This window comes from Grammomys surdaster, unplaced genomic scaffold (genome assembly GCF_004785775.1).
Source record: "Grammomys surdaster isolate TR1022 unplaced genomic scaffold, NIH_TR_1.0 336, whole genome shotgun sequence".
Classification (NCBI taxonomy): Eukaryota; Metazoa; Chordata; class Mammalia; order Rodentia; family Muridae; genus Grammomys; species Grammomys surdaster.
In genome coordinates this window covers 618,322-646,271 of record NW_021604755.1, presented here as the reverse complement: position 1 = coordinate 646,271, position 27,950 = coordinate 618,322, and the positions used below count along the sequence as shown (strand labels likewise).

The following is a 27,950-nucleotide window of genomic DNA, read 5'->3' as shown; positions in this document are numbered from 1 at the left end:
GCCAAATAGCATAGGTCAGTCAGCTGGGGCAAGCAGGTCCTTGTGTGCAGACCTTCCTGTTTGGTGCCTGGCCTTGGGCACTGACTGCTGAGGGGGTAGCATCCTTCCTATGATCTGGTTGTGCCTTTCCTCTCTGTGCCTACCCACATCCCACCTCTCCTCTTGGATGAGGCGGTAGCCTAGCTTTCACCCACAAGCCTATAGACTTCATTTTCTCCCTGGAACTCTGTGCTGTTCCTAGTCTCAACACTTCTTAAATGTGGGGAATTCCCCAGTGATTAGGTGTGTCCTGGAGGCTGGGCCTGGGTTTACTCAGCAGGCATGATGGTGGAAGAGGACTGTGCTGGGGGGGGTGGGGGGGAGTGGGGGAGGGAGAGATCTCAGGACTCTAGGGCAGAGATTCTGGAATGTACTACATACTGTGCCCAGGATGAGGGCAATAGCCTCAGGTTCAGGCTGATCTAGCAACTTCAGGCTCTCAATGTAGGGATTCTGAGAGAATGTGAGAGGCCCAAGAACGGGGTAGCTACCAGACCCAGTACTGGAAAGAACCTTGGCTGCCAGAGTTCTGAGGGAGTGACAAGAGTCAGACCATTTGTGGAGAGTGTTCAGATGGTGGAAGACAGTCCAGCAGTGGCCACTGATCATGGAGACTGGACTGATGGTAGTCAGGATGACCATGGCGGCTGGTCCAGTGACGGCCAGTGCTAGTCCCATGGTGGTCAGTCTGGTTGTGGTCAAGGCTGGTCTGATGGTGGTGATGATGGCCACAGTGTCCCAAGGCTGGGCCAGTGAGCTCAGCAGGAGATGAGGAAGGGGTTTGTGTGTGCGGGAGCCGTGGATGCTGGTTCTGAGGGATTTCTCTGTAGGAGCTCACAGCCAACCAAGGCTTGGTGCAAGGTGTCCAGGATGGCCAAGGTGCCACATGTGCCCTCTGCAGAGAAACAAAAGGCAGGAGCCAGGGTAGATTTCGGTATTGTATCCAGTCACTTCTCTCTTCCATGTGGTTTGCCTACTGCCTGCCCAGTACTGCTTCCCAGCCCTGCCCAGCGCTGCCCCTATGTTCCTGCTTAACTCCTTGACCAGTGGGTCTCTCAACCTGTGGGCTACAACCATCCTGAACATCAGATATTCACATCACAATTCAAAGCAAAATTATAGTTGTGAAGTAACGATGAAACAATTTTATGGTTGGGGACGATAAAACTGAGGGACCCTTACCTACCCTGTGAGGGGTTCCGGTCCAGGGCATTCAGCAACATCTTCCCTAGGGCTCTCTTTGATATGTTCTTCAAGAGAGATGAGAGAGGCTGGATCAGATTGTGGCTTCCATGTCTCCACTCAGCATGTGGAGCGGAGAGGCTCCTAGAGGCTTCCGTGCAGCTCTTTGAGCTGGTACAGTAGCCACACATCTCCTCTCTGTGCTCCTTTTTATCCTCTCCTGCCCCATCCTCCCTTCCTGGCTCCTCCCTCCTTTCCTGTCTCCTCCCTCCCTTCCTGTCTCCATCCTCCCTTCCTGTCCCCATCCTCCCTTCCTGGCTCCATTCTATATCTGTCAATGGAGGAGCACCTGCTGACTGTGAGAACCAGAGCCCTGGGCCTGCCACACAGGCTTCCCATCAGCCCCTGCCTCAACCTCCCAGCCTCCCTTGCTCTCTACAGTGTCCCCTATAGACTCTCCTTGGCCCGTCTTACCATCACCTCGCTCTGGTTCTCCCAGCTCACTCCCAGCACCCCCTTCCCTCCAGGATCCCCTGAGTTCCCACCAGGTCCCGGAGCCTTTGCAGGAGTTGTAGCACATCCACAAGCTTCTCTTCCAGCAGTGACAGCCGGACCCTCTCCGTCTCTACCATCTGCAGCTCCAGCCTCAGATGCTCAGTTTCCACCATCTGCTGCAGTTCTGCCTGGGAGACAGGGTCTCGGTGCATTTCCTAAACCCCTTCTCCATGACGGATGTTCATAGCTCCCCGGAAAGGCTGCCTGCCTCCCAGACACTTTTGCAGAGATCACCTAGTCTGGTCTGCATGTAAGGCAGCCATGCAGATAAACCACCCTGAGACCAGAGAAGCTAAGCACCTGCCCAAAACTGCACAGTGAGTAGGACAGTGAGCACACACACACAGACACACACACACACATACACACACACACGGACACACATGCCCACACACACACTTATGCACACACACATGCACATGTGCACACACATACACATATTTTGTTCTCTAGTCTAATGACTCCGTTCTCTCTCTGCTTTTCTACCTCTTGATTTCCTTTTCATGAATCTGTGTTGGTGGCAACTGGTAGAAACCAGCGTGATTGGCTTACACAGAAGGAACACACTACAGGCTAGTGGACTGTTCCCATTCTATCTTGTCCAAGGGTTCTGGCTCAAAGGACATTCCAGGGACATGTCCACTTTCCACAAAATGTGGCTGGGAGCTCTTCCAGGATCCCAGGGTCAATGACAGGGGAAATGTCTTATGTTTCTCTTCTAAATCATGCATGTGATGTGACACACACCCCTTGGTACCAGGCAGCTCAGGAGTCCCTCTGGCTTCGGGTAGGAGTACAAAAGGCCCTGTGCTTCCACTTGCAGGCAGGACTAGAGGCTGACCCTTCTGGAACTCTCCTGCTCTGCCAACTTAAAGTTTACTTAGAAAAGTGACAGCTTCGCCTTCCCCTGGGCGTTCGTTCCCTGCCTGCCAGTTCATACTTTACATCTAATGGAGCCTCTTCCCCAAGGACAGCAGCTTTTTCCTCCTGGGGTGGGGGGGGGGGAATCCTGGGCAGCAGGATCGAGGTCTCCGGGAACAGCACTGGGGTGAAAATAGAAACAGCCTGAAATAGCAAACAAACCTAGAATCCCAGGGGGGTCTTTGCCAGGCAGTGACAGTCAGAGCTGAACCACCAAGAGCTCACTACCCACATCTATACGCACTTGACACATGCATAGTGGCATGTTACAAGCGTGGACACCAAGGCATGGAGATGCTGAAGAATCCTAACAAGGTCATGCAGCTACTAGAGTTGGGACTGAAGCCAGGCAGCCTGCTCTAGCATACACTGTGGAACCCTGCTCTGACCTGTGACTTTTCACTGCCCATGGCTTAGCTTCTCCCTGGGGGTGAGGGGTAGAATGTAGGGGTGGAGATCCTGAGGGCAGACTCTTAAATTGACAGAGAGACCTGGTTGTCATATGTCCCAGGAGAAGTCAGGAGGGACTTTGCCTATGGGTCTGGTATGATAGTTTGACCTTCATCCTTACCAAAACCACATGAACTGTAGGACCCTGGCATTTCCTGTCATCTATAAGTCACCCTGTGGTCCTTTCTCACAGGGGCACGGCTGGTCCTAGTTTATTGGACACTCACTGCTCAATGGGCTAAGGTATTCCCTGGTTCTAGAATCACAACTAGAGCTAGCTGAGATCTTTAACTTGTTAAAACTCCATCCTTAGGGGCTGGAGAAATGGCTCAGCAGTTAAGACCACCGAGGTCCTGAGTGTAAGTCCCAGCAACCATGTGGTGGCTCACAACCATTTGTAATGGGATTGGATGCCCTCTTCTGGAGTGTCTGAAGACAGCTACAGTGTATTCATATACATAACATAAACAAATAATTCTTTAAAAGACTCCATCCTTGATGATCCCTAAATTTTTCAGTCTGTGACTCAAGGCTGAGGCTTCAGAGAGTCACAGAAAGGGAACAACCATGTTTATTCTGCGTCTGGCCAGCTGGGCCTGCAGCCCATGACCCGCTCAGTTCTTATAAGCTCCTGCTCTGTAATCTAGTTTATCTGGGATGGGATTCTGTAACTGTCAGTCAAAGTTCCCATTAAGTGAAATTGGAGGAAACCACACCTCCTGAGTTCTGGTCACATCTCTGTGAATGGGCTATAAGACCGAAAGTCCCTCCAGCTGTAAGACATCTTAGGGCCCTGCTGACCTCCTCCTCCTCCGGTGTCTCCAGGGTCTCTCTGCTGCAGCCCAGGGTCTGCAGCTGTTCCCCAAGCCTGGTGACATGGGTCTCCAGCTCTAGGGTGCAGATGTGCTCAGCACCATCACAGTGGCCAAAGGAAGCCTTGAGCGTCTCAGCTGTCTGGTTGTCACGTCTGTAGGAAAGGAGAGGTCAGCACTGCAGGGACCCCACTGTCCTGGTGCTCCAGCCTTTGCCGGCAGATGTCATGGAGCCTGTCAGCTCAGCATTTCCTGTGGCTCCTTGGCTTCTCAGAGGAACAGCCAGAGGTGTCCCCTACAACCTTCCTAGCACCCTCTCACTCACCTACCTCACTCAGTCTGCCCAGCCAATGGACTTCCCAGGCCCCCCAGCATGCCCCAGAGCCTTTGGTTGCTCTTCCTTCCAGCTCTCCTCGCACCTCCCCTGTCTCCATATTGTCTTCTTACCTCCCTCCCTGCAGTAGAGACTCTAGGACAGCAGGGTAGCCATTTGTTGGGTTTTTTTTTCCCCAATGTCTCTAATTTTGCCTGGCACACAAGTAGCTACTCAACAAGTCCTTTGTATGAACATAAATAATGGGTGATACCACCGCCCCAGAAAGCCAGTGGTACTTTACAATGTAATAACCGTGCTGTCCCTGAAGGCATCTTACACCCTGGCCTCAAATCCTCATGAAGATGGTGTTACAGACTCGTCTGACCAAGGAGACCAGGAAAATCAGGCAAGCTGAGATACCCATGGGTACCAAGCCCGTTTTCATTATCCTCGAAGATGGTACAGGGATCTTGCCAGTGGGTAGCTGAGAAAGAACCAGCCCAGGGCCAGGTTGGGGAAGAGGAGGGCTTTGAACGGTGCTGAAGAAAGTGATGGATAGCTCAAAAGTGACAGGAATGGGTGGGTCTTGGGGACAGTGGTCAAGGGAGCGATGGCCAGTGGGACCTAAATTCACCCACAGGCTTGAACGTCTCCTCATCTCATCTGTGCACTTGGCGGGATGTGTTCCCACTTCTGAGCGATGACTCCCAGGAAGGGCTGTTGGGAGCTAAGTGTGGCTGTGCGCTAGAACTATCAGCTTCCCACAATGAAGCCAGCGTGAAGGAGAAACTGCCTTTCTGCTGCTTTGTGCTTTTTGGCAGCCTAGGGCTAACCAGGCACTTACCTACTTACACAGCCTGAAGGCTGCACCAGGGATACCTCACTGTGGGCCTGTGGGCGCCCTGGCTTTTCCTGCCACCTTTCTTCCTCTTCCTCCTCAGAGGCGGCCTGGCCTTCCACGGAGCGGAACAGCTGCTCATCTTCTGCAGGGGAAACATAACATCTAGGGACTGGAGACCCAGCATGGGGACCATCCAGTCCTCCTTGAGAACATGTATGAAGTGAGGCACTGGTGACACCATGATACTGGCCCAGGCCCTAGGGAACTGCATGGAAGTCCTTGAGATACAGCCCCTGTTTCCTTAGGTGACACATAAAATGTATCTTTGGTGTCATGGTCAAGCATCAGTTCTACTTCAGGATGTGTGACCTGGATTGGGGACCTGGATAGAGCTTTGTGGGAAGCTGGTAATATGTCAGTTCTCAGTTTTGGGGGGTTGTAGAAGAAGTGTCCAATATGTGGCCTGTGGTCTCCCAAACTGCTGAGCTTTGATGAACTCCATCCTGACTGGTGTAGGTTATGGCAGCTGCCCTGTCCTATTGCCCAGCCAAAGTCCTTGTGCCCATTTGCAGATCAGAGACTCTCAGAGACCCTGACCCTTCTGTATTCCAGCTCTGGGTACCTATCATGCTGTACCAACCAGAGGCAGCCCTCTCCAGCCACAGTGAAGATTCTGGAAGAGCTGGGACACAGTGCAAGTCAGTGAAGAATATGGTCAAAACGAACTCAGATGAGGGCTGGTCTTCCTGGCTTGGGGGCAGGATATGGGCTGGAGCCAGGAGGCATGTCTGCTGACAGTGACTGATCTCAGGGCTGGGGGAGCAGGCCAGGCATTGGGGATGGCCCCAAATCTATGGACTCAAGATAGCTCTGATACTTCAGCCCTTGAGAACAGGGATGGGGCATGGCCTCATTGACCATGGGCCTGGCAGCAGGCTGGGCATGGGGGACTGACCTTCATCTGTGTCTCTGCTCCTTAAGCTGCTGTCTGACGGCTGGACTCCCTCTGGAGTGGTGTCCGAATCTCTGGTTTCTCTAGCTGTAGGTACACCATTCTTGTTTCCTAGCCTTTGACTGGCTTGTGGGGGTGTTAGGAACTGAGGCCCTTCTGACCTGTGGGTAGGGGAGAGACATGTTCTTACTCTGCACAGGTAAGCCACCCTTGATCTACACCACTGTGCTGGCAAAGGCAGCCTTCCATAGGCCAAAAAGAATGTTAAGACATGTCCCACTTTTCTTGCCAATCGGGAACAGACATGAAACTCAATTTTAGAGAATGGGATGTGTTTCAGGATATTTGATCACACTGTGAATGCTGAGATTGTGTCATTAACCGGAAAACCCTGTTTTTAGTTGTGGTGTGGTTCAGCCCTAGCGCACACCTTTAGTTCAAGAGCTTTCTGCTGCAGTGCTGTAAACAGAATTAAGTAAAGTCAACCATAGGTCAAGAGGTGGAGCAGAACAAAACAAAACAAACAAACAAACAAAAAGAGGTGGAGCAAACAATCAGTTGACAGGAAGTGGATAGAGGAGTATTAAGAAAAAGACAGAGAGTAAGAGGGAGTCAGGACGGTGGATAGAGATGCACAGGAAGTAGAAAGGAGGGACATTCAGTTGGAAGGAGGTTTTTTTTTTTGGGGGGGGTGGCGGCATGAGAGAGGGGCAATGTTTCTGGGACTTTGTAGGCTGAGGAGAAAGGTTAGCTGGGTGCTTTCTCTGCCTCTCTGCCTAGCAGGCTTTCACCTCAGCAGGCTCCTGAGTCCTCATTGGTAAAACTGAATGATTGAGATTTTGTTAAAAACAAAACAAAACAAAACAAAACAAAACAGGAATGAAAGGCAAAGTCTTCTGCAGACACTTCAGGACAGATTTTCATCTGTATAACAAGAATCACGAGAAAGGACATTTGGTTTTGCTTTTGGTCATGCGGTGATGTGTACTTGGGGTTGTAGCAGTCATATTGTGACCATGAGTGAATCGGGTTGTGGCTGTTATACTGTGACCATGTGCAAGTGTCTGGAAGGATTACCTAGTAGTGGGTAGGTGCCCCACACCTTTAGAGGTTGAGGTAGCCAGTCCTGCAGCCACCTGATTCTGGACTAAAGATGGTTGACATTAAAAAAAAAGATTTATTTTTATTTTCTGTATATGAATGTTTTGCCTGCATACATATCTGTGTACCACATGAGTGCCTGGTGCCCAAGGAAGCCAGAAGAGAGTGTAGGAGCTGGAAACTGGAGTTACAAATAGTTGTGAGCCTGCATGTGGGGGCTGGGAACTGAACCTGGATCCTCGGCAAGAACAGTGAGGATTCCTGATGGCCGTGCCATCTCTCTGGTATGGGCAAAACAATTTTAAAATTAATTTATTTTAAGTATATGGTTGTTTTGCCTGCATGCGTGTCTGTTGCCCATGGAGGCCTATAAAGGGTGTTGGATCCATTGGAACTGATGTTACAGATGGCTATGAGCATCATTCGGGTACTGGGAACTGAGCCTGGATCCTCTGGAAGAGCAGCCAATGCTTTCAAAGGCTGAGACATCTCTCAAGCCCTATAGGACAGGCTTTTTTTTTCCTACCATACTCTCACTTTTAATTAAGTTCAACTTCTTGGCCCTAAAATCCTTTAATGGAAGAATCTCTCCTCTCTGGGTTTTGGAAAACCTACTTTATTTTCAATCGGTCTCCAAGATACTCCAAGGTTCCTATGTTTTGAACTTTTGTTTTCCATGATCCTGTGGAAGGGTGTAGTAGTCCCGCTGTGTTGGTGGGGGTGCGAGGCAACTTTGTCTTGTGTCTCTTGGGCCAGGAAGCAGAGTCTGGGAAGGAAATGGGGCTACAATCCAAAAGTCCTGTCTCTTAGTCAGGGTCCCTACTGCTGTGACCAACACCATGACCAGAAGCAACTTGGGAAGAAAAGGGTTTATTTCATTTTACAGCTTACAATCCATCATTTGGGGATGTCAGGGCAGGAAATCAAGGCACACACCTGAAGGCAGGAGCTGCTGCAGAGGCCACGGAGCACTGCTTACTGGCTTGCTCACCACGGCTTGCTCAGCCTGCTTTCTTAAGAGAACCCAGGACCACCTGCACAGGGATGGCACCACCGACAGTGGTGCCACATTTTTCCAGTCTGAAGATGGAAAGGTTTGTGTCTCAGTTTTCCTTGACTGTGTTCTTACTATTTGTTTTTATTCACCTGACAGCCACATGACAATAATAAAAACAGGACGTGTGTTAGCTCCTGAAGTTGCCTCTGCTTGGAAGGGTGGTGATTAACAAGTGTTTATAAATGATTGTGTCATAAAGCTATTGATGACTTACTAGAATAAAAAAACAAACATAGACCATGAAAAAAAAAGACCCTCCCACATCAGTCACTAAATAAAAATATACAGCAAAGGCTCGTAACAGGCAGATCTGGTAGGGACATTTTCTCAGCTAGGTCCCCTCTTCCTAAATGACTCTAGTCATGTCAAACTGACTTACAACTAGCTATCATTCCTGTCCCTTGGCTCTCCCTACTCCAACTTCTTCAAGCTTATCTTCATCTCCCTGAGGTTCTCTAACCTCCCCAGGCATCTTGGGACTATATGTCTAAACATGAACCTGTGGGGACATTCCACATGTCAACCATAGCAATAAGTAATGTCATTGTCATCATTTCACAAAGAAGAGAAGGAAAAGGAACCCCCCCCCCAGAGTAACACAGCATAGCTACTGTTAGCTTCAGGAGACTACAGGTCACATACATGGATTTAGGAAGAGGAACTCCATGAGACAGGTTCATGGTAAGGACAAACTTTGGAACCATTTTCTGAGGGTTCCATGTGGCTCTTGCCTGCTAACTGGGATTTCTCTGAGTCCTCCATGGTTGACAGAGCTGCAGGCCCCCTTGTTAGTCACCAGGAGACATGCTGTACTTCCCTGGACTGTGTTCTCTAGGGGGACCCCTACTTCACTAGGTACCATTCTCTTTTGGGATCCTTAGTAGAGTAAGGGTGTCTCTGGGAGACACCAGGATGCCCATGACCTGGAAGGCCTTGTTGGAGCCTCCCCAGTGGCTAGATGGATCTGGAGAAATGAACTCTGGTGACATTCACTGTTCCTCAGACTCAAGTCCTCTATGTGGCTGGGTGTTCCCTGCAGCTGGCCATAGCCACACCCTCCTGGAACTCTAGTGAGTCTCTGATAGCTTCCATGTTGCAGTCCATGGCCACATCTGGCTGCCAGCCCAGGGGCTTAAACAGTCTGACAGGAGCCAGATGTTGCATTTTTCTTTCCATCCCAGAAGCTCCCAGCTTCCTCTGACAGACTTCCTTCTTAGTTTGGTGATGCCAAGGGGCCCCAGAAGCTCCCACCAGCCTGCAGGCCCATGTCTTTGCTATCTGAACTCTACAGCTCCCTCACCCCCTTCTGAGCTGTCTTACTTCATTTCCCAGGTGTTTACCAGTGAACAATAATGGAGCTCTACCCTGGGTTGGACATTTTGGGGGGGATCCTATGATGAAATGAAACAATGGAGTCCCTGTCTTCGCTGATGTTCAGGGTGAGGTTAGGAAGCAACCAGATGAATAGGGAGACTGAGTGTATCCAGCTAACCATTTATTTCAAATGTTTCCTAAAAACAGTGAGCACATTAGTTTTATTATCTTTTAAACTTTATAATAGTGATATGACTTCCTTTTAAAATTATTTAAGCTGGGCTGGAAGTGTAGCCAGGAGTAGAGTTTGTCTAGCATGTGTGAGGATCTGGGTTCCATCCCAGCAGTGCAGAGAGAGAGAGAGAGACAGAGAGAGAGAGAGAGAGAGAGAGAGAGAGAGAGAGAGAGAGAGAGAATGAACTTAAGGGAGAACAGTAATTAAGTAACAGACTTTTATATACATATGGCAAACAGGCCTGAGGCCTGGGCAGTCTGGAGGCTAACGTGCTCAAATACTAGTTAACAAGCAGTAGTTTGAGGCATCTTCAGAGCAGGGTTCCTCTCAGACAGGCTTCCTTTGCACAGAGGTCAGAGTATCCAGACTCTAACAGTCTGGAGCCATGGAGATCTGGACTGTTTCCTGGAAGCCAGTGTGTTGAAGATTTGGTGTCAGCTTGGTCTTACTGGGAGGTGATGGAGCTTTTTAGGAGGTAGGGCCTCGTGCAATAAAGTGAGTTGGGTGAGCTCCTGGGGGCAGTATCACTGGGCTCCTGACCCTTTCTTCTTCCTTTGCCTCCTGGTCAGGAGGCGAGTAGTTTTATCCCCCACCTACAAGCAAAGCTACAGATCCGTTTCTTTAGCCACCCTACCACACTGGCCACATTCTAAGTGCTCAGTAGTCACACATGGCTCTGGCACAACTTTGGGAAGCACACAGGGAAAGAGAGGAAGCTTCTAGTTCATCTGTCAGGACAGCACTGTCCAATCATGGACGTCGGTCTAAAACAAAGGCTAAAAGGTAAGTTACTAGTTTCTCACCACAGATCCGAAACAGCATGGCTAACCAACCATGAACATGGATAACCATTACCATGAGCCAGATGCCCCTCCCCATCTCTCTGTGCCTGGGATTGGACAGAGGGCCTCGTGTATGCTCTACCCCTGACCCAGCCCAACCCCAACTGTTTGTTAGATACTTTGTTATTTTGACAGAAAGTTGACTAATGCAGACCATGTAGACCATTTCTCTGCATGAATACAAAAGCAAGCTGGATGAATAGTACACTTTTTATTTTGAAAAATTAATGTAATGATACTGAACAGTACCTTAACTAGGGAAAATAGAATTTTATATTACAATTCAGTATGAAATACTCAGATATAATGAAGTTTTCAGATACTTAAAGCTATATATAGTGGATGAGTCTTTATTTAAAGGGGTCAGGGTAATATTTCTTTGGATGCTGTTGGTATTCTTCATATATCTGACATTTTGAAACAAAGGATAAAAAATATATTCCGGCCGGGCAGTGGTGGCGCAGGCCTTTAATCCCAGCACTTGGGAGGCAGAGACAGGCGGATTTCTGAGTTCGAGGCCAGCCTGGTCTACAGAGTGAGTTCCAGGACAGCCCAGGCTACACAGAGAAACCCTGTCTCAAAAATAAAAAAAAATATATATATATTCTGATAGAAAGATAGGCAGGTAGACACACAGATGCATGGGATGTAAGTTTCAGGAGTTACAGCGTTCCTCAGTGGTAAGGACTCAGTTTCCACCATTGTTGTGATGTGTTTGGGAAATTATAAGCAACTCTTGGGGAATTCCAAACACAACAAAGTATAATGCCTCATCTCACACAGCCTTGTGCTCTTGGAAAAACTGCTTGCATATTTTAACTGTGCAGGAAGTTGTTTATTCATCAAGCAGAGTTCAACTCTGATTTTAGATCATTACTATAGCTGCTTTTTGCTACTTTGTGGGTTCTTTCTTCTACCTTCTCCACCTCCTTTTCCATCCTTTCAACCTTAAACACTAGTTAGAGAGTATAAAGGATGAAAAGGAAATGGAGCCACATTATCATTAGACTACTTGCTGCTGACTAGGGGCAAGTTTGATCTTCACCATTAGGATATCTAATTTCCTTCTACTTGTTTCTCTTTGTGCATGTCTACGTAACAACAACGACCCATAGCAACCAACTAACAACCCACCAAAACCCGCCACCAACCACCAATACCCAGCTCTCAGGCCCTAGCGTTTATTTACCCACTGATAAGTCTCCAGAATTCGAAATGTCATGTGATTGCAGAAACTATTTGCAGCTGGCAAAATTGTGCCCCTGCTAGAGCACGAGGCAAATCATAGTCAGCTGCTGTGAACAATCTGAAGCAGCCTCATATCCCATACCTGGGACTAAAAGAAAAACATATTCCTGTAATATTTCTATATTTTTCAAAGAAATCAAAACTCCATAATTATTACTACAATTACAGTAGAAGTGTTTAATGCACAGATATCCAGCTGGCCATGCAGAAACTATGTAGGAGTGTGGTCCAGAGGGTCATTTTCCTGGCAGGGCCCTGGGTATAAGAAGCCTTGACTCTAGTCATTCTTCCACAAGTCCTTGTTCCTGATTCCTCCCTGATCTTGGTCTCGTGTCTTCTGGGTCAGCCTGGGCCAGGTCACCTTATCTTATGAGGTAAGGGTTGGGACTGAGCAGGGGCAATGGGGACTTGACACACAGCTGGTACTAAGTAGATGCCAGCTCCCATGCCTTCTCACTGCTCCCTTCCTGTTCACTGCGTCTTGTCCATCTCTTATTTTGTTTCTTTAGGTTGGCCCCACAGTTTAAATCTGATCTATGCTGTCCAGTATGGCAGCCAGCAGTCAGAGATAGCTATTTAAATTTAGAATAATTAAAATTAAGTAAAGCTACAAACACATTTATTTTTTCTCTTTCTTTTTTCTTTTGGTTTTGGTATTTTGAGATGGGTGTGTGTGTGTTGTGAAAAGCCTGTTTTTTTTTTCTGCAATAATCCAACCCCAGAATTGGAATCTGCTTTTCATACAAACACAAAATACATCACAACTGAGATTCTTCACAGCACTGTGGTTTGAGAACTTAATCCATAAATCAAGATGCTGAAGGGTGTTTGGAGACAGAGCCTTTGGGAGGCGCTTAGGATTAGGTGACATCGTATGGATGTGTCTCCATGGGGGTGTTAGTGCTTTGTTAGGACACTCAGTGTCACCCAGCTTACCATGTGATGCCTGGGTCACCTCGTTGCAGTGTGAGGGTCTTGCCAGATGCTGACATCATACTCTGGGGATTCCCAAGCTGAGTGTGAGCCTCTGTTCTCCATAAACTACCTGGCCTTGGGTTTTGTTATGACAACAGAAAACAAACTAAGAAAGCGTCACATTTTGGAAGAATTATTTGACTGATGAGGAAACCAACAGGCGGAACTGATGAAAAGCCTGATGGGTCAAATCAGATTGAAGACAGCATCCCTGCCATGGAGAGAAAACTGGAGTGACCCCTGGTCACACCCCTCAAAGGGAAGGGTCATGGTGGACTCAAGATCTAAGCGTGAAGGAAAAGTAAACAGAACAACACACAGCTGAATGGGGTTGTGACCCAGGGTGACAACTCATTTCAAAAGCAGAAGTCATACGACAAAAGGACTCGGTCACATCATAGCACACTGGGGGCTGCCCTGTATTTCTTGGTCAGAGGCCATGAACATCCTCCTCACCCATGGCCTGGCAGATCCTCTTGGGTGGTGTCACATCAGGCTCCCTGGGGCACACAGGGTGATGTTCATTTAATGTCATCTCAGGAGGACGTGGCTCCCTCTGATGGGTGGAGGACTGTGTAAGGGAGAAGTGGTGAGGTGAGGGACCTGGCAACATGATCTGAAACCCAGCACTGAGCAGCTGAAGAGTACAGGAGGAGGAGGAAGCAGAAGAGGAGGGAGAGGAGGAGAAAGAAGGGGAAGAAGAGGAGGAGGAGGAAGAGGAGGAAGAGGAGGGAGCATGAGAGCACACAGTACCATCTCTGCAAGTAGAAAACACATGCTTTGCAGGAACACCCACAAGGGGAAAGCAGATTTTGGGGGATGCCTCATCATGACTCATAGATGCCTGCAGCTGATAGCTCAGTGGGCATTTTTCTCCTCTGCAGACCTGTGAGAAGGTATAGTTTATAAACCAGGTACAGGAAGAGGTCAAGAGCATTGATTCACATTGCTCTGGAACAGTTACTGCATCAAGTAAAAGAAGCTCCATCCTTGGTTTCTACTGCTTTGATAAAGACCGTGACCAAAAGCAAGAAGGGGCTGAAAGGGTTTATTTCATCATACAGTCCATCACTGAGGGAAGTCAGGGCAGAAAGTGAAGCACAGGGCATGGAGGAACACAGCTTCTGACTTGTCCCCATGGCTTGCTCAACCTGTTTTCTTAGACACCCCAGGATCACCTGCCCAGGGGTGGTACCCTGTAGAGAGAGCCACGTCAGTCATTAATCAAGAAAATGCCAAACAGACATCTGGCAAGTACATTTTTTCAGTTGAGGGTTCCTCCTCCCAGATGACTCTAGCTGTGTCAAGTTGATGTAAAATTAGCCAACACCAACCAATGAAGATGGCTGTGGAGTGACTAGTGTGGGCTGCACATGCAGTGTGGATACAGAAAAGGCAGACAGCAGGGTGTTATGGGATTTTATCACACTTTCCAGAACAGTGTGACATTTATGAATGACTTATTTCTGGCATTTTCCATTTTCAGATTGTGATTGGCCACTGGTGACTGAATCCATGGACAGTGAAACTGAAGGGGTGTGTGTGACTAGTGACCACTGACATCACAGGAAGAAGGAGACTGGGAAGAGAAGCAGAAAGACCATCCCTACCCCCATTCCTACCCAATCCAAGTTTCCCACTCAGGACGAACAGGTGCCCCAATGGCAGATGTGATGGCACCAAGGTAGCTTACCAGTCATGAGGGCAATGTCATGTATGTACTCATGTATGTAAGCATCCTAGGGCTGGCACATGCTGGGAAAGTACTCTGCCAGACACTGACATTAATTCAGGAATTGGCAAACATTTTCTGAAAGTATTTCAGGCTTTTAAGCCTAGTCTTATTATACACGGTCTTTGAAACACAAAAGCAGTCAGGAGATGCTCAAAGGACAGACATGGCTGTATTCTGAGAAAACCTTAGATAATCTTCACACACATTTAGAATTTCATGAATTTTCATACTGTGAAACATCCTTTTTGAAGTTTTTTTTAGGTCATTAAAAATGAAAAATAATTCTTAGTAGACTGTGGCAGGCCAGCACAGGGCTAGGTTTGTCTTGATGAGGTAAATGATGGTTTCTGCCGTCTCTGCTGAGCTTGTCTGAAAGGAATGTGTTTAATCAACTAATGGGGATGGCCTCGCCTTTGCTTCTAGGCTAAAATCTGCCCAGTGCTGCCTGAGACCCTCAAAGAAACTATCATCAACCAGGGCAGAAGGATATCCTACGGACTATGGGGGCCACCGTCACTGGAATCCTATGCTCATCCCACAGGCGGCTCATAACTAAGAAAGGAGGAGAGCGTGTTTCTGAAAACATTTCTTAGTTGTCAGGATCACTCACCCCCGGACTTCACATCAGAGGGCACAGATGCTATTATTATTATTTTTACTTTTTATTTTTGGTCCTTCGAGACACGGTTTCTTGTGTAGCCCTGACTGTCCTGGAACTCACTCTGTAGACCAGGCTGGCCTCGAGATCTGCCCGCTTTTGTAGTGCTAGGATTAAAGGTGTGTACCACACTGCCTAGCCATAATAATTTATTTAATTTTATTTTATGTGCATTGGTGCTTTGCCTGCGTGTATGTCTGTGCGAGTGTGTTGGATCCTGGAATCACAGATAGTTGTGAGCTGCCATGAGGGTGCTAGGAATTGAACCTGGGTCCTCTGGAAGAAGCATCAGTGCTCTTAACCACTGAGCCATCTTTCCAGGCCCCATACATGCTATTACTTAAGCTTCTGTGAGTTGGGTTTGTGTGACTTGCAGCTGGAAGTATTATCATTACTAAACGACTTACAGCACTACTTGGGGATGAAGTGAGATGGTATAGATATGAACGCTGGCACACTGCCTCATGCACAGCAGATGCTAAGAAATGCTGGCTCCTGTCCTGTGTCATGTCCCCTCCACTCACCTCAGCCCCCACAGAACTAGGCTCCAGCCAGAGGGGGTAGGCCACTCTAGCAATTTGCCATCTACTCATACCATGTCTCTAGCAAGCTCCAGCAAGGTCTTCTCTCCAGCAGGTGGTCTTGGGGAGTGTGGGGACCTGCCAGTCAAGGCTGCAGTCTACTGAAAGGGAGTTCACAGCATGGCATAGGTGGCCATGGCCATAGGTGGAGCCCCTGTCATTCTCTTGACCTTGACCTTGCTTCTGAGGTCACCTGGGCTCAGCATTATGTCTTCTATCTAAAAGCAAATGGAGACTGGCCTAAAACGTCTGCAGGGGCCCCGCCAGCAACCACTGCAAACCTGTGGCTGGAATCAAGGGACACATGACTGTGCCATTCCAAAGCCAAGGCGAGGCATGGAGACATTCCCACTTTTGATCTTGGCCTCTTCTATAAATAAACAGTGTCACCCCTTTGAGCCACTCTGTACCTTGGAAACTTCATATGAAGCCATAAGGCTGATAAGACCCTCAGCTGGCAGGAATCCTCATGCCAGACTGGTGTAGACATCCAGGCCACAGCCTTCCCTGGAGGTCCTGGGGGCTCTACACTGTGGCTTCCTTTGCTGTGAGGTATTTCCTGAGCTGAGAAGCCTCCCGGAAGTTGAGACTCCATGCAAAAACAAGAGAACAACAGCAGGAAGGAGGACCAACGCTGCTGCCAGACAGAAGTAGAAAAGCACCGAGACAGGCGGCAGGGGGGTAGCCCAGGGGTCTTTTGGGCATCTCTGCTGGGCAGTCTCTGGTTCTGTGGGGTATGTGGCCCTCCAGCTGGTCAGCCCACTGTCAATACTGCCCTCTAATCCTCCACAGCATACTGTGGGGCAGCTCTGGACTTAGCAAGAATGGGCCTGACTTCATGGCTTAGCTGGCCTCAGGGAGATAGACTTAGGGAAATTGTCATGAAATGAGAAAGGGATGATGGGAAGGATAGACGGTAGGGACAGCAAGGAACTGCTTTTAGTGGGATGAGGTATCTGGCTGAGATCTGTGATGGACACTGGAGACCAGCCTCAGGGCTGCAGAGGGCTGTAGTGGACTCAAGGGATGAGTGGGTTGGTAGATTCACCGCAGTGGGCCCCAGCAGAGCTAAGGTCAGAGGTCAGGTCTATCAGCTATGAGATAGGCTCCAGAGGCTGTGACTAGGGAAGCTGCCCAGCTCTCTTGGGTGCTCAGGCCAACAGAGTGGGAGCCAGGGCAGCCATCCTGAGGCAGCGCAGGGCTAGGATGGGCAGACTAGAAACAGGCAGAGCCAAGATAGGGCTGAAACTGGGCTTCAGGGGGTACCACAAGGCAGCATCTGGGACTTTCTGCGTACCCCACTCTCCAACCTGTACGGCTTGTTCTAGATCAGATCCTTCTCCAAATGATACTCTGAGTTTATGCCAGCCCTGTGTTCTGCAGTGGGTCTCCCTGACCCAGACTCAAAAGACCCTAGTGACAAGGAATCTGGATGCCAGCATTACCTCAGAGAAGAGGCACCTACAGTGGGCAAGGCGTCCCCAGATTCAAACATTGACTTGTGACTGCAGGAGACATGGGCTGTTATGGATAGACAGGTAAAATGAGGTTTTAGGGTACTCTGCCATCCAGTTTGTCCAGTGTCCTGGCAAATACTCAAAAGTGGATATTAATATTGGTCTTGTCATCTCATTTCACAGATAAGGAAACTGAGGCTCCTGGACACAAGGATGTCTTTCTGAGGGTCATGCTCCACAGCTTAGCCCTCCCTCTCCCCTCCCCGCACAGTATGCACATAAAAAGATGGAGGAATAGAAGTTCCCCCCACGTAATAGATGAAGAACTTGGTCTCACAGAGGGGAATACATCTCCGGGTACTGCATACCACATAGAAAAAGCTGGGATTTGAATTCAGGGTATCTCCGCCTCTGAGCTTGGCCTCTCCCCAGCTTGTCTCTGCTTTGGGCCTGTTCCATTGTCTCTGAAAGAAAGGCCTCTGTTTCTACCAGCAACCACCCACATGGCCTCAAAGGACAATGGGACAGATGACTTGGGCCCCGCCTTGTCCTTTTCTCTGTCCTTCTGACTGGCTGACTGTGGCCTTCAGGTCAGGCAGTCCCACTGCTGTGGGTGAGAAGAAAGGAGGTAACCCTTGAATGGCCTCATCTTTGTGTGCCTTTCATGGTGGTCTGCAGACTGAGCGGTAGTCTGTCTCCCTCCTTTCTTGGCCTTTTCATCCTCCTGACAACAAATGCACAGAGGCCAGCCCAACCCCTGGGGCCCCACTCAGTGGTCAGGAGGAGAAGGGGGCTCTGTCTGTATTCTTTACTGGCTCTAACTTCCTAGCCTAGTGTTCTGACACCTGGCTGCAGGGCAGGGGAGGCCTCAAAAGAAAGAAAAGCTACAAATACACCAGAGACTTCTCACACCCAGGGCAAGGGTGACCCTTCCTGGAGGTGCTGCTTCCACTCTGGACAGCCTGGGCTCAAGCTCCTGAGGCTAGCACCCACACACAGGTTCCTGGCACCACTCAGCTGTTTATGCCATATATCTGGAGTGTGTCAGGCCTGGGTTGGGTCTGGGTCACAGAACACCAAGCCTACTGTTTCCTTGGAGGGAACAGTTAGGGAAAGGGATACTGGTGTGTCTGTGCCCTCTCGCTGGCAAGCACTGAGGTGTCCAAGCAGCACAGGTCATTGTGGACAGAGCCCTCTGAACTACCCTCAGTGCATTTGTAGATAGGAAACCCTGACACGGGGACAAGCCTGGGTTATGTCCAACCAGGTTCCTCCCTGGGTTTCACTGCCCAAGCCTTGTCAGGCTGCTCCTTAGATGAGACTGAGGATTTGTGCTGAGCTCATGAGCTGATGAGGCTGTGCAGTGTATGTATGGGTCCATGTACCCCCTCAGTCCTCTTTGTAAAGGTCCCAGCCCAGAGGACAGCAGGCCTTGCTGTAGTAAGCATGTGACTAAGGCACAGCTAGTGAGAGCATCAAATTGTCCTGGCCTGCAAGATGGATTCAAGGTGGGACATGCTTTCAAGGTGGCTCGGAGGCTCCATTCTGGACTTCTATGGGATGCCCAGGCAAGGGGTCAGACGGTGGCACTTTGCAGGGTGGAGGCAGAGTACTTGCCTGAAAGTGAAGGCAGCCCTTAGCAGGCTGGTGACACTTCTCAGGCGCCTGAATCCAGCTACACCTGATGCTGCACAAGCCTAGGCTTTTTGGCTCTAAGAATTTTGGCTCTAACACGTATAAGAACAAGGAAAAAGTCAGAAACAAGAAGAGACCTCTAGTTCATGTGAGGAGCAGGAGATACTCACAAGGGTGGAATACAAAAGACAACTTGCTGAGTCAGTAAGAAGCTCCTGAGTTCATATGACATAAGGTAATAAAAAGTCCACTCCCAGGCCTGGGGATTTTATCCTGAGGTATGAGGCTGTCAAGAGTAAAGTTGGGAAACTCAGTTCTAAGAAATGCATTTTAAAGTGGTTAAGATAGAACCAGGCTGTGGTGAAGACAGGGGTGAGAACGCCAAAACCCTGCTTCTCAAGGACTCTCAAGGGCCTAAGCTTTGGCACAGATAGAGCAAGAACTTGCTCCGTGTGCCAGGAACTCATCATCACAAGAGAGAGAGAGCAAATGTAAAACACTTGTGGAAACTCAGGTACTACAGCAACCCAAAAAGTAAGTCTGGTCGTCTGTCAGTCTGCAGAAGAATGGTTTTTGGACCTCCTGTGGATGCCAAAGTCCTTGGATGCTCAACCTCTTACATACATTGGTGTTGTATTTGCACAGAACTGTCATGTATCACACACTTTAAGTCATCTCTCCAGAGCTTTTAACACTTGGGATGATGTTAATACTGCATGCGTGGCTGTAACACGATGTGTAGAAACAGTAACTCTACAGAAACTTGTTCAGCATAGACACAGCCTTCCCTGGTATCATTGGACTTCCATGGATTGACTATGGCATACAGAGACCTTGTTTAACAGAAGACCAACTCTGTCTAAACATTATAGAGGGTCAGATGGACCCTACGTCACAGGCAGAGCAAGATGAAAAAGGAAATTTGGTTTGGAAAAGGACTAAATGGAAGGCCTAGAGATGGGAAATGCTACTGAAGAGAAGTGGCAGAGGTTGGTTTACAGCTGGGGACAATCTGGGCTTTGGCTCAGCTGGGTCCTTTCTCTGTGATTTTAATAAAGCCACCAGGACCCTTAGTTGACAAGGTTCCAACCTTAGAGCATCCTTAATTGGCATCAGAGTGGAAAGTAAAAGATTTGAGCGCCCGGCTTAGAACAGACCACAACAGACCAGCCGGTTCCACGAGAGGGAGGGGGTTGGTTTATTCAGGGCGGAGGGTGGGGGGAGATGCGGGAGAAGATGGTGGGAAAGATGAGAAGAGAAGAGAAGAGAAGAGAAGAGAAGAGAAGAGAAGAGAAGAGAAGAGAAGAGAAGAGAGAGAGAGAGAGAGAGAGAGAGAGAGAGAGAGAGAGAGAGGTAGAGGGCAGCCATGACCACGTGGAGAGAGGGTGAAGGGAAGAGGGGGAGGGGCAAGGAGCAGAGAGGACCTGCAGGCAAGAGAGTAAGAGAGTAAGAGAGTGAGGCGGGGGCAGGCAGCCCCTTTTATAGTGGGCAGGCCTACCTGGCTGTTGCCAGGTAACTGTGGGGAGGAGCATACCTGGCTGTTGCCAGGTAACTGTGGAGGTGGAGTTTAGACAGAATTTAGACAGAATACTAACAGAAAGTTCTATGAAAACTCTAAGTCAGGTCATGCTGCCTCTCAGACATGCCTTCAGAGGACTTGGAAGTGTTAGCATGGTGTCACCTAGGGGGGCAGGAGGGATCCCATTTGTACCTCCTGGATGCAGACACTAATCTAGCATAGAGGAGGGAGGGTCAGTTTAACCTCCAAGGACATCTGAATGCCTGACAATGCATAAGCAGAGGTGGTGTGTAGTTCCCCCTGGCTGCTCTCACATCACAGGCTTATCTGTTGGGGTCTGAGTTGCTTGGTGATTGGCTCTGGGGAGATGGCAGGATCTGGAGACTGCTGACATAATCAATATATTAATAACCGCTTGATGGATTACTGAAGGGTGGTGAAAGAGATGTGGTGGGGCCTGGTTTGAGTTCAAAGGACACTAGAACATGTCCCTGTGAGCTATAGCTGACCCTGGGTCCTTCATACTCTTTCTCTGTGCTCTTTGACAGTCATGAGGTGAGTAGCTTTTCCTTTATGCTGCTGTTGCCTAGAATCATCGGACCCAAGGGCTATGACAGAAACACTTGAAACCATGATCCAAAACAAAGCTTTCCACACAGAGCTTGAGTAACACACCATCCTGTTTGTAGAACATCCTGTGGGTGTTTGGTGGGGATGAGAGCAGTGGAAAAACACATATGCATCTTCTCAGAGACAACTAAGCAGTGTGGTATCGGGCAGTGCAGGGTTTCCATCCTGCCTGTTACTTACTGGGTCTGCTAGCACATCACTGACCTGGTTTTCTTGTCTGTGATTCAATAAGAATGATCTTCAGGTTGGCTTTGAGCTCCTATGCACAGACATGGAACGGGTGCCTAGCATCCATAGCCCACTAGCTTTGGCCTCAGGAGATGAGCAGAAGTTTGTCTCCTGAGCCATTCATTCACCTGCTCATAGTGTGGCCTTCACATGGAGTCATTTGCCCTTTGGTACTCGGTTCTGTTGTTCTAGGCTCTAGATTGCCTGCCCATTCCTATTCTTTCCAGACACTTGGTGTTTCACCTGAGCTCTCTACAGCTGCTATTTCCTCTTCCTTAAGAATGGAGCTCTGGGGCTGGAGAGATGGCTCAACGGTTAAGAGCACCGACTGCTCTTCCAGAGGTCCTGAGTTCAATTCCCCGCAACCACATGGTGGCTCACAACCATCTGTAATGGGGTCCAATGCCCTCTTCTGGTGTGTGTCTGAAGACAGCTGCAGTGTACTCATATAAAACACATCTTAAAAAAGAATGGAGCTCTAATTGCATCTGGGGCTCACCAGTACCATCAATCACTATTGTGAGTGGCAGCAGTAAATGACATAGTAGTCCCTGGCAGTGAGATCCGTCAAGTTATGAATACAAAGGCATAGGCTCCCTGGGAGAGTGTGGTGGTTTGAATATGCTTGCCCAGGGAGTGGCACTATTAGGAGGCATGGCCTTGCTGGAGGAAGTGTGTCACTGTGAGGGTGAGCTTTGAGACCCTCCTCCTAGCTGTCTGAGGACAGTCTGCTCCTAGCAGCCTTCAAATGAACATGTAGACCTCTCAGCTCCTCCTGTCCCATGCCTGTCTAGATGCTGCCATGTTCCCACCTTGATGATAATGGACTGAACCTCTGAACCTGTAAGCCAGCCCCAATTAAATGTTGTCCTTGATAAGACAATAAGAGTTGCCTTGATCTTGGTGTCTCTTCCCAGCAATGGAAACCCTAACTAAGACAAAGAGCTTTTATCCTTCTTCTTGTGGCTGAATTGTAGATGCAAGACCCGTAGGCACTGTAGCCATCCTGTAATCAATGGAACAGCAGCAACGACAAACTTGTAGAGTAGAAGGGAGAACACTGGCTGCGGGGAAGGCAGACCATACTCTTCTACTTTCTGGCTGCATAATCTCAGGCATGTTTAAAGTGGTATCTGTAAAATGGGGATAGAGACCTCCATCTTGTACAACAGTTTTGCGGATCCAGTACAGCAATGAATAGAAATCTACGTTCTCTGCTGTAAAGCTCTCTCCTATGCTGTAGTTGTTTTAATGCATAAATAAGTAAGTGTGACTTTAAGACAAAATGAAGGAGACCATTTGTTTCTCCTCATGGACATGGACCTTATGTCAACCAGCTCTGATCTGTAGCCCATCAGCTATGAAAACAGGAAGCAACTATGCAAACATTTGGAGCTGCAGGAAGCTGGCCAGGGTCAGCCTCTCCCAGCTGAGTGCCTCAGAAGCCAAGGACGAGGCCCCTCCTCTGAGGACATAAGTTCAAAGCCACCCCTTTGGGCTGTCCTCCCCTGGCCTTGGTCAGATCACCCTCTGTTATGGGAGACCTGTCCTCACTGGCTCCTCTAAGCTGTCTCCTGTTCTTTGCCCCTCCTCCTGTCCCATCACAGCAGGAATGGGGTAGGTTTTATTTGTTTGCTTTTTTTCTTTCTTTCTGAAATGCAATCTGCTTGGATCATCTGTCTCGAAACATTTCCATGGTTTCACGTTCTTTAAGGATTTGATAAAGGCTATGCTACCTTCCCGGCTCTAGATGTCTGGCTGGCCCTTTCCCTCTCTTCTCCAGCTGTACTTCTCCAGCCACGCTGACTTCTGTTTAGTTTCTGGAATGTGCTATGGTGGCCCTGAAGGCTTTGCCCATATTGTTCCTATTTTCTCAGCTTTGAGTTCCTACTTCTGGGGTAGGGGACAGGCTAAGCCTGCAGCAGGAACACACCTACCCCAGCTCTAGCATTTGTCCTGTCTCACATCTGTTCTCGTGGAGGTCTCATGCTCTTGATTGCACCCCAGGACAGGGATTTTGGTCTGTTCTCTTCACAGTCACATACCTTGCCTGGTAGACAGTGGTCCAGAAGCTGCTGGGCAGGTCAGGGAGGTAGGCCTGCTCTGCCATGTGAAAAAATGAGCACCTGGTATAGCCAGGCAGAGCCTCACAACTGTTTTGCTCGGCAAAGACTCCAGTGTGCTCCACCCAGGAGCAACAGGCTTGAGGACAGCTGGTGACTTGCCAAACTTACACATCTGTCAGCAGCCTTGCTAGAATTGGAGCCTGGTCCCGAGTCTAGCTTCCTGCCCCGGTCCAGCTAGCACAAAAGGTCACTCTAAATCTGTTTCCTCATCTGAAGAATGGGATCATAACAGGACCCTCTTCGCTGGCCTGTCCTAAGGATTAACTAAAGCAAGCCCATAAAGTGGCTTTTGTTTGGGGCTGCCCGTACACAGTGTGCACTGAGTCACAATCAGGATCAAACTGAAGAGCCAAGAATGGGTATATTTGTCTGCAATTCAAGAATAACAAATCAAAGGATCTCATGGATGAACAGGAAGATGAACAGATGGATGGATAGATGGATGGACCGATGGATGGTAGTGGAGTCCACAATGACTTAAGTAAGGGAAGAATCCTATGTACGAATAGCTGAAGACAGGAATGAACATTAGAGCGCGCAGCGCGGGTGCTCGTCTAGGTTTGGGAAACAGGACCCATCTGCTTCCCGCCAGTCGCAGCTCCCGCTCACCTGTAACGTCTAAGCTCTGCCTCCAGTCGCTGCACCTGGCGCTGCAAGCGAGGGACACGCCGCGCCAGCGCCTCCAGCTCCCTCACTCGGTGCAAGCTACGCCGCACCGCCTGCCTGGCCTCCTCGGTGCGCAACCGCACCTCCACCTGTCCACGCTGCAGCCGCCGGGCGCGCGCCTCCGCCTCTGCCAGCGCGCCCTGCGCTCGCTGCAGCTCGTGCGCCGCCGCTTCCGGGATGTCCGACTGGCTTTTCCAGAGGCCGACCTGCCCGCGAGAAGCCACAGTGAGTGACAATTGCAGGAGCCTACGGGGGATAAAGCAGCGGGCACAAGCGGCTAATGCACGTGTGTGCAAGACCCGCCCCCCTCACCTCCACCCCTAAACGAGCATAGCTGGGACAGAAAATCCACACTCTTTTTTTTTTTTTTTTTTTTTTTTTTGGTATGGTGACAGTAATTCCCCAAAGTCGTGACTTCTAGACTTAACTTCTGCATCCAATGTACGCTACTCCTAATTCACTGGACTCAAGGCACAGATTAAAGAGCAAACTGAAGTTTCCGCCCTTCCTGAAATCTGTGCTCTGGACTGTCCTTGGAAACGGGGGTGACCTGTTTTGTTTACTGCAGAGTTCCAAAGCATAAAAGAAGCTGGCACAATGTGCCCAGTAGACACTTGAGCGTGAAAGATGGAGGGACTCTTTCAGCCAGTCTCAGGCATCCCACACACGACTCTGCGCACTTCGAGGGTTCCCTCTGCCCCATCTTACACATATGAACCACGGAGACCCCTTTGACACTTAATTCTACTCTGCAGCATCTAGGAGGCAGGAGACGTCAATGTAACCCCAGTTTCTTCAGGTCCTCTTCCCATAAGGGCCCCTTTTCTCCCTTGGCTGGTCACCTGAGCTGCACTCAACACCGAGCTGTGTGTAGGGCTCAAGTGTTCATTGACTGACCCCGGGGCCAGGCTGAATCTACAGTTCATTCAATGGAGTCACCTCAATAGCTCAGAGTGAACCTGGCCCTCACTGCTAGCCATCCCGCGTCTTTCTCACCTGGGCTAGAGGCCTGGCAGAGAGGGATTCTACAGGTTTTGCTGACTTGGGGAAGGGCGGTCCTTTCTGTTTTCCTTAAACCTCCCCTAAGAAGGATGCATGCTGCCCCATCACTACATGGCTGCCTAAACAGGCTCCTAGGATTAGAAGGGACTAGGGTAGGAAGCTGGGGTCTTAAGGGACGATACATTGGGGTGAAAGTTGGAATGAAGGGAGTGGAGTGGGGGAGCGGAGAGGGCCAGCTGAAGAGGGGTGACTATATCTCCACCCCCGGCGTCCCGCGCACCTGAAGGGCCAGGCAGCGCGCGTCACTGCTCTGCAGAGCAGCTCGTAGGTCCTCCACCAGCTCTCTTAGGCTACTGTTTTCCTCCTCTAGATGTGCCACGCGCTCGCCATAGGCGCCACGGTGTAGGCTCGGTGAGCCAGGCCGGCGGCGGCGGCGCGGGCGGCGGAGGCGGATCTGGGTCTCGATGTGCTCGCTGAGAGCTCCGCGGGGCAGCCGGGGCCCCGCTCGGCTACTGAAGTAGCCGCAGAGGCGCGCGTGGAACTGGCGGAAGGTGAGCTCAGGGGGGTCGGCGCGCAGAGCCAGGCGCGCCTCTTCCCTGACGTCCGCGTCCCCGCCAGCGATCATCCCAGCAGCCGGGTTCTTGGCGGCCGCCTCCCCGGAGTTTGCATCCTCCGTGGTCGCCTCCCCGTCAGCGTTCAGCCCTAGTACCGCGCAGAGCGCACGGAAGTCGGCGCGCGGCAGGCGGCCCGCACCCCGGCAGTCCAAGTGGTGGAAGACCTCCTGCAGATACTGGTCCAGACCGGTAGCCAGCACCACGATCTCGTTCTCCACGCCGCGGTCCAGCCCGTAGTGGTGAGCCAAGGCGCTCAGCAGCCACTGAGTGCGCCGCGCAGGCCGCCGGTATGGGTCGCCCGCCGAACCCTCCATGCCCAGACCCTGGCGGCTCCTCTCGGCCGATCGGCGCCTGCAGACAGCTGCCCGCGTCCCCGGAGGGAGGGGCCGGGCGGCCACCACCAGGCCAGAGAAGCGCGGGACCGTGTCCAGGCAGCTGCGTGGGCCGTGCAGGACGTCTGTGTTTGTCCCGGAGGGAGGCGCTGGAGCTGCGCGCTCTAGTAATGGCCTTGACCTGCGCTCCTCATCGCTCCCCATCCCCATCCCCACCACTGTAACCAGTCCCTGGCTCAGTTCTTTTGCCCTCTCCAGGCCTTTCCGCTATTGTCATTAGAGGCTGCAGCGCCCGCGCCTGCAGCTGTATTCTGCAATTCCCAGTGCACCCGGCAACCTGCCTAGTGTCCTCTGCCCCAGCTGAGAGGGCTCCTCTCCAGACTGCTTCCTAAGCTCTCCCTCCTCCTACTTAACTAGAATCGAGGAGGAAACAAACTTGGAAGAGGACGAAGTTGGAGTCGTTGGTGAGAGAAAAGTGGTTGTCTACCGATGCCACCTTTGGGCTCCAAGTGGTGACTTGGCCTGAGTCGGAAGGGATGAGGTAAACAGGATTGTTTGGCCACTATTTTCTCTGGTGCCCTAGAACTTGATTTTAGAAGATGTTGGACAGATATGCTTGCTCTTGAGTACTAACTGGCTTTTCTTTTCTCTTTCACAGAGATGTGGTGTTGACTCCACCTGTTGCCTGCCGTGGGAACCTTACCCAGCTGTATTGGAGCAAAAGGCAAACTCAGCGGCTCTTGACTATTAGATAGGCAGATCTTGTTTTGTGTACACCTCTGATTTTAAATGTTAAATCCCGGTTGAAAAGCATTATCATTTTGTTTTCTCCATTATAGCATCCCAGACCAGCACTTTGTCCTTTGTCCCACACATTCTGGGAAGGAATCAGACATCCTAAGCACACACACCTCCAAGCATTTTGTGTGTGTGTGTGTGTGTGTATATATATATATATATGATAAAAGCAATGACAATTTAGTGAAATAACTTACAATTCCATATCTTGGCTTCCACCTTAGAAAACCACGTGTACAGCATGTTTACTTACCACATTATTGGTTATAATGGCTGGAAGCTGATATTCAGCAGGGCCCCAGCTAGGACAGATCACTGAACAAAGACGAATGAGGAAACGCTCTGCAGCAGTTTTTGTGAATGTTAATACCCATGTGACAATAACAGTACCGCACAGAACATTACTGGATGTTTCCTACAAAGAAGCACACAAGGAACGGCAGCCACAAAACATCTGGTTGCTCCCTCTGGTGAGGGTGAACCTTTTGCTCTCAGCACACCAGCTCTTTTGCTCAAATGGGAGACTGCACTGTAAGATGTACAGAACAACAGTGCTTAGTGTGTCACAGCTGTCTAACCACAAGTACAACCTAGAACTTCAACATTTCCACCCAGCCATCCCCACCCTGCCCCCGCCGTGTGCACCCAATACTGCTCAGTCTCTAACTCATCCTTCTGCTACTGTTACTTTCTGAATCCGAAGTCTGCCTGTTCTAAATGTTCCTATAACTGGAATCATACAGAAGGTGGCCTTCTGGGGCTGCAGAGATGGCTCAGTGGTTAAGAGCACTGACTACTTTTCCAGCAGACCTGGGTTCAAGTCTTCTTCCCACAAGGTGGCTCACAACCATCTGTAACTTCAGTCCCAGAGAATCCAGTGCCTTCATCTGACCTCCATGAGCACTGCACACACACCACACACAAATAGAAGCAAAACATCCATACACATAAGATTTTAAAAGGGGAGTGGATTTAAGGTAGCCTCCTGTGTAAATTTTTTTTTGTGTGTGTGTTTGCTTACATTCTTTCTTTCTTTTCTTTTTTTTTTTTGTATTTCTAGATCATCTTTACTTGATTTTTTTTTGGGAGGGGATGAAGGTAATGTAAAACACTTTATATTAAAACAGGT

At 49.6% G+C, this 27,950-nt stretch overlaps 1 protein-coding gene across 2 annotated transcripts; it reads right to left on the bottom strand.

Moving 5' to 3' along the window:
* Positions 1-348: 348 nt before the first annotated feature.
* Positions 349-26,102, bottom strand: Efcc1 (EF-hand and coiled-coil domain containing 1). 2 transcript variants are annotated; one of them, XM_028778460.1, is made up of 8 exons: positions 25,358-26,102; positions 24,019-24,281; positions 6,072-6,229; positions 5,120-5,258; positions 3,949-4,114; positions 1,767-1,904; positions 1,222-1,289; positions 349-934 (listed from the first exon to the last, which is right to left on the bottom strand). In XM_028778460.1, exons 1-8 carry the CDS (start codon positions 26,003-26,005, stop codon positions 874-876), a joined length of 1,641 nt encoding a protein of 546 aa, XP_028634293.1. In that variant the 5' UTR covers positions 26,006-26,102; the 3' UTR covers positions 349-873. The 2 variants fall into 2 exon arrangements, with proteins under 2 accessions (XP_028634293.1, XP_028634292.1); XM_028778459.1 differs by having other exon boundaries at positions 1,226-1,289.
* Positions 26,103-27,950: the final 1,848 nt, after the last annotated feature.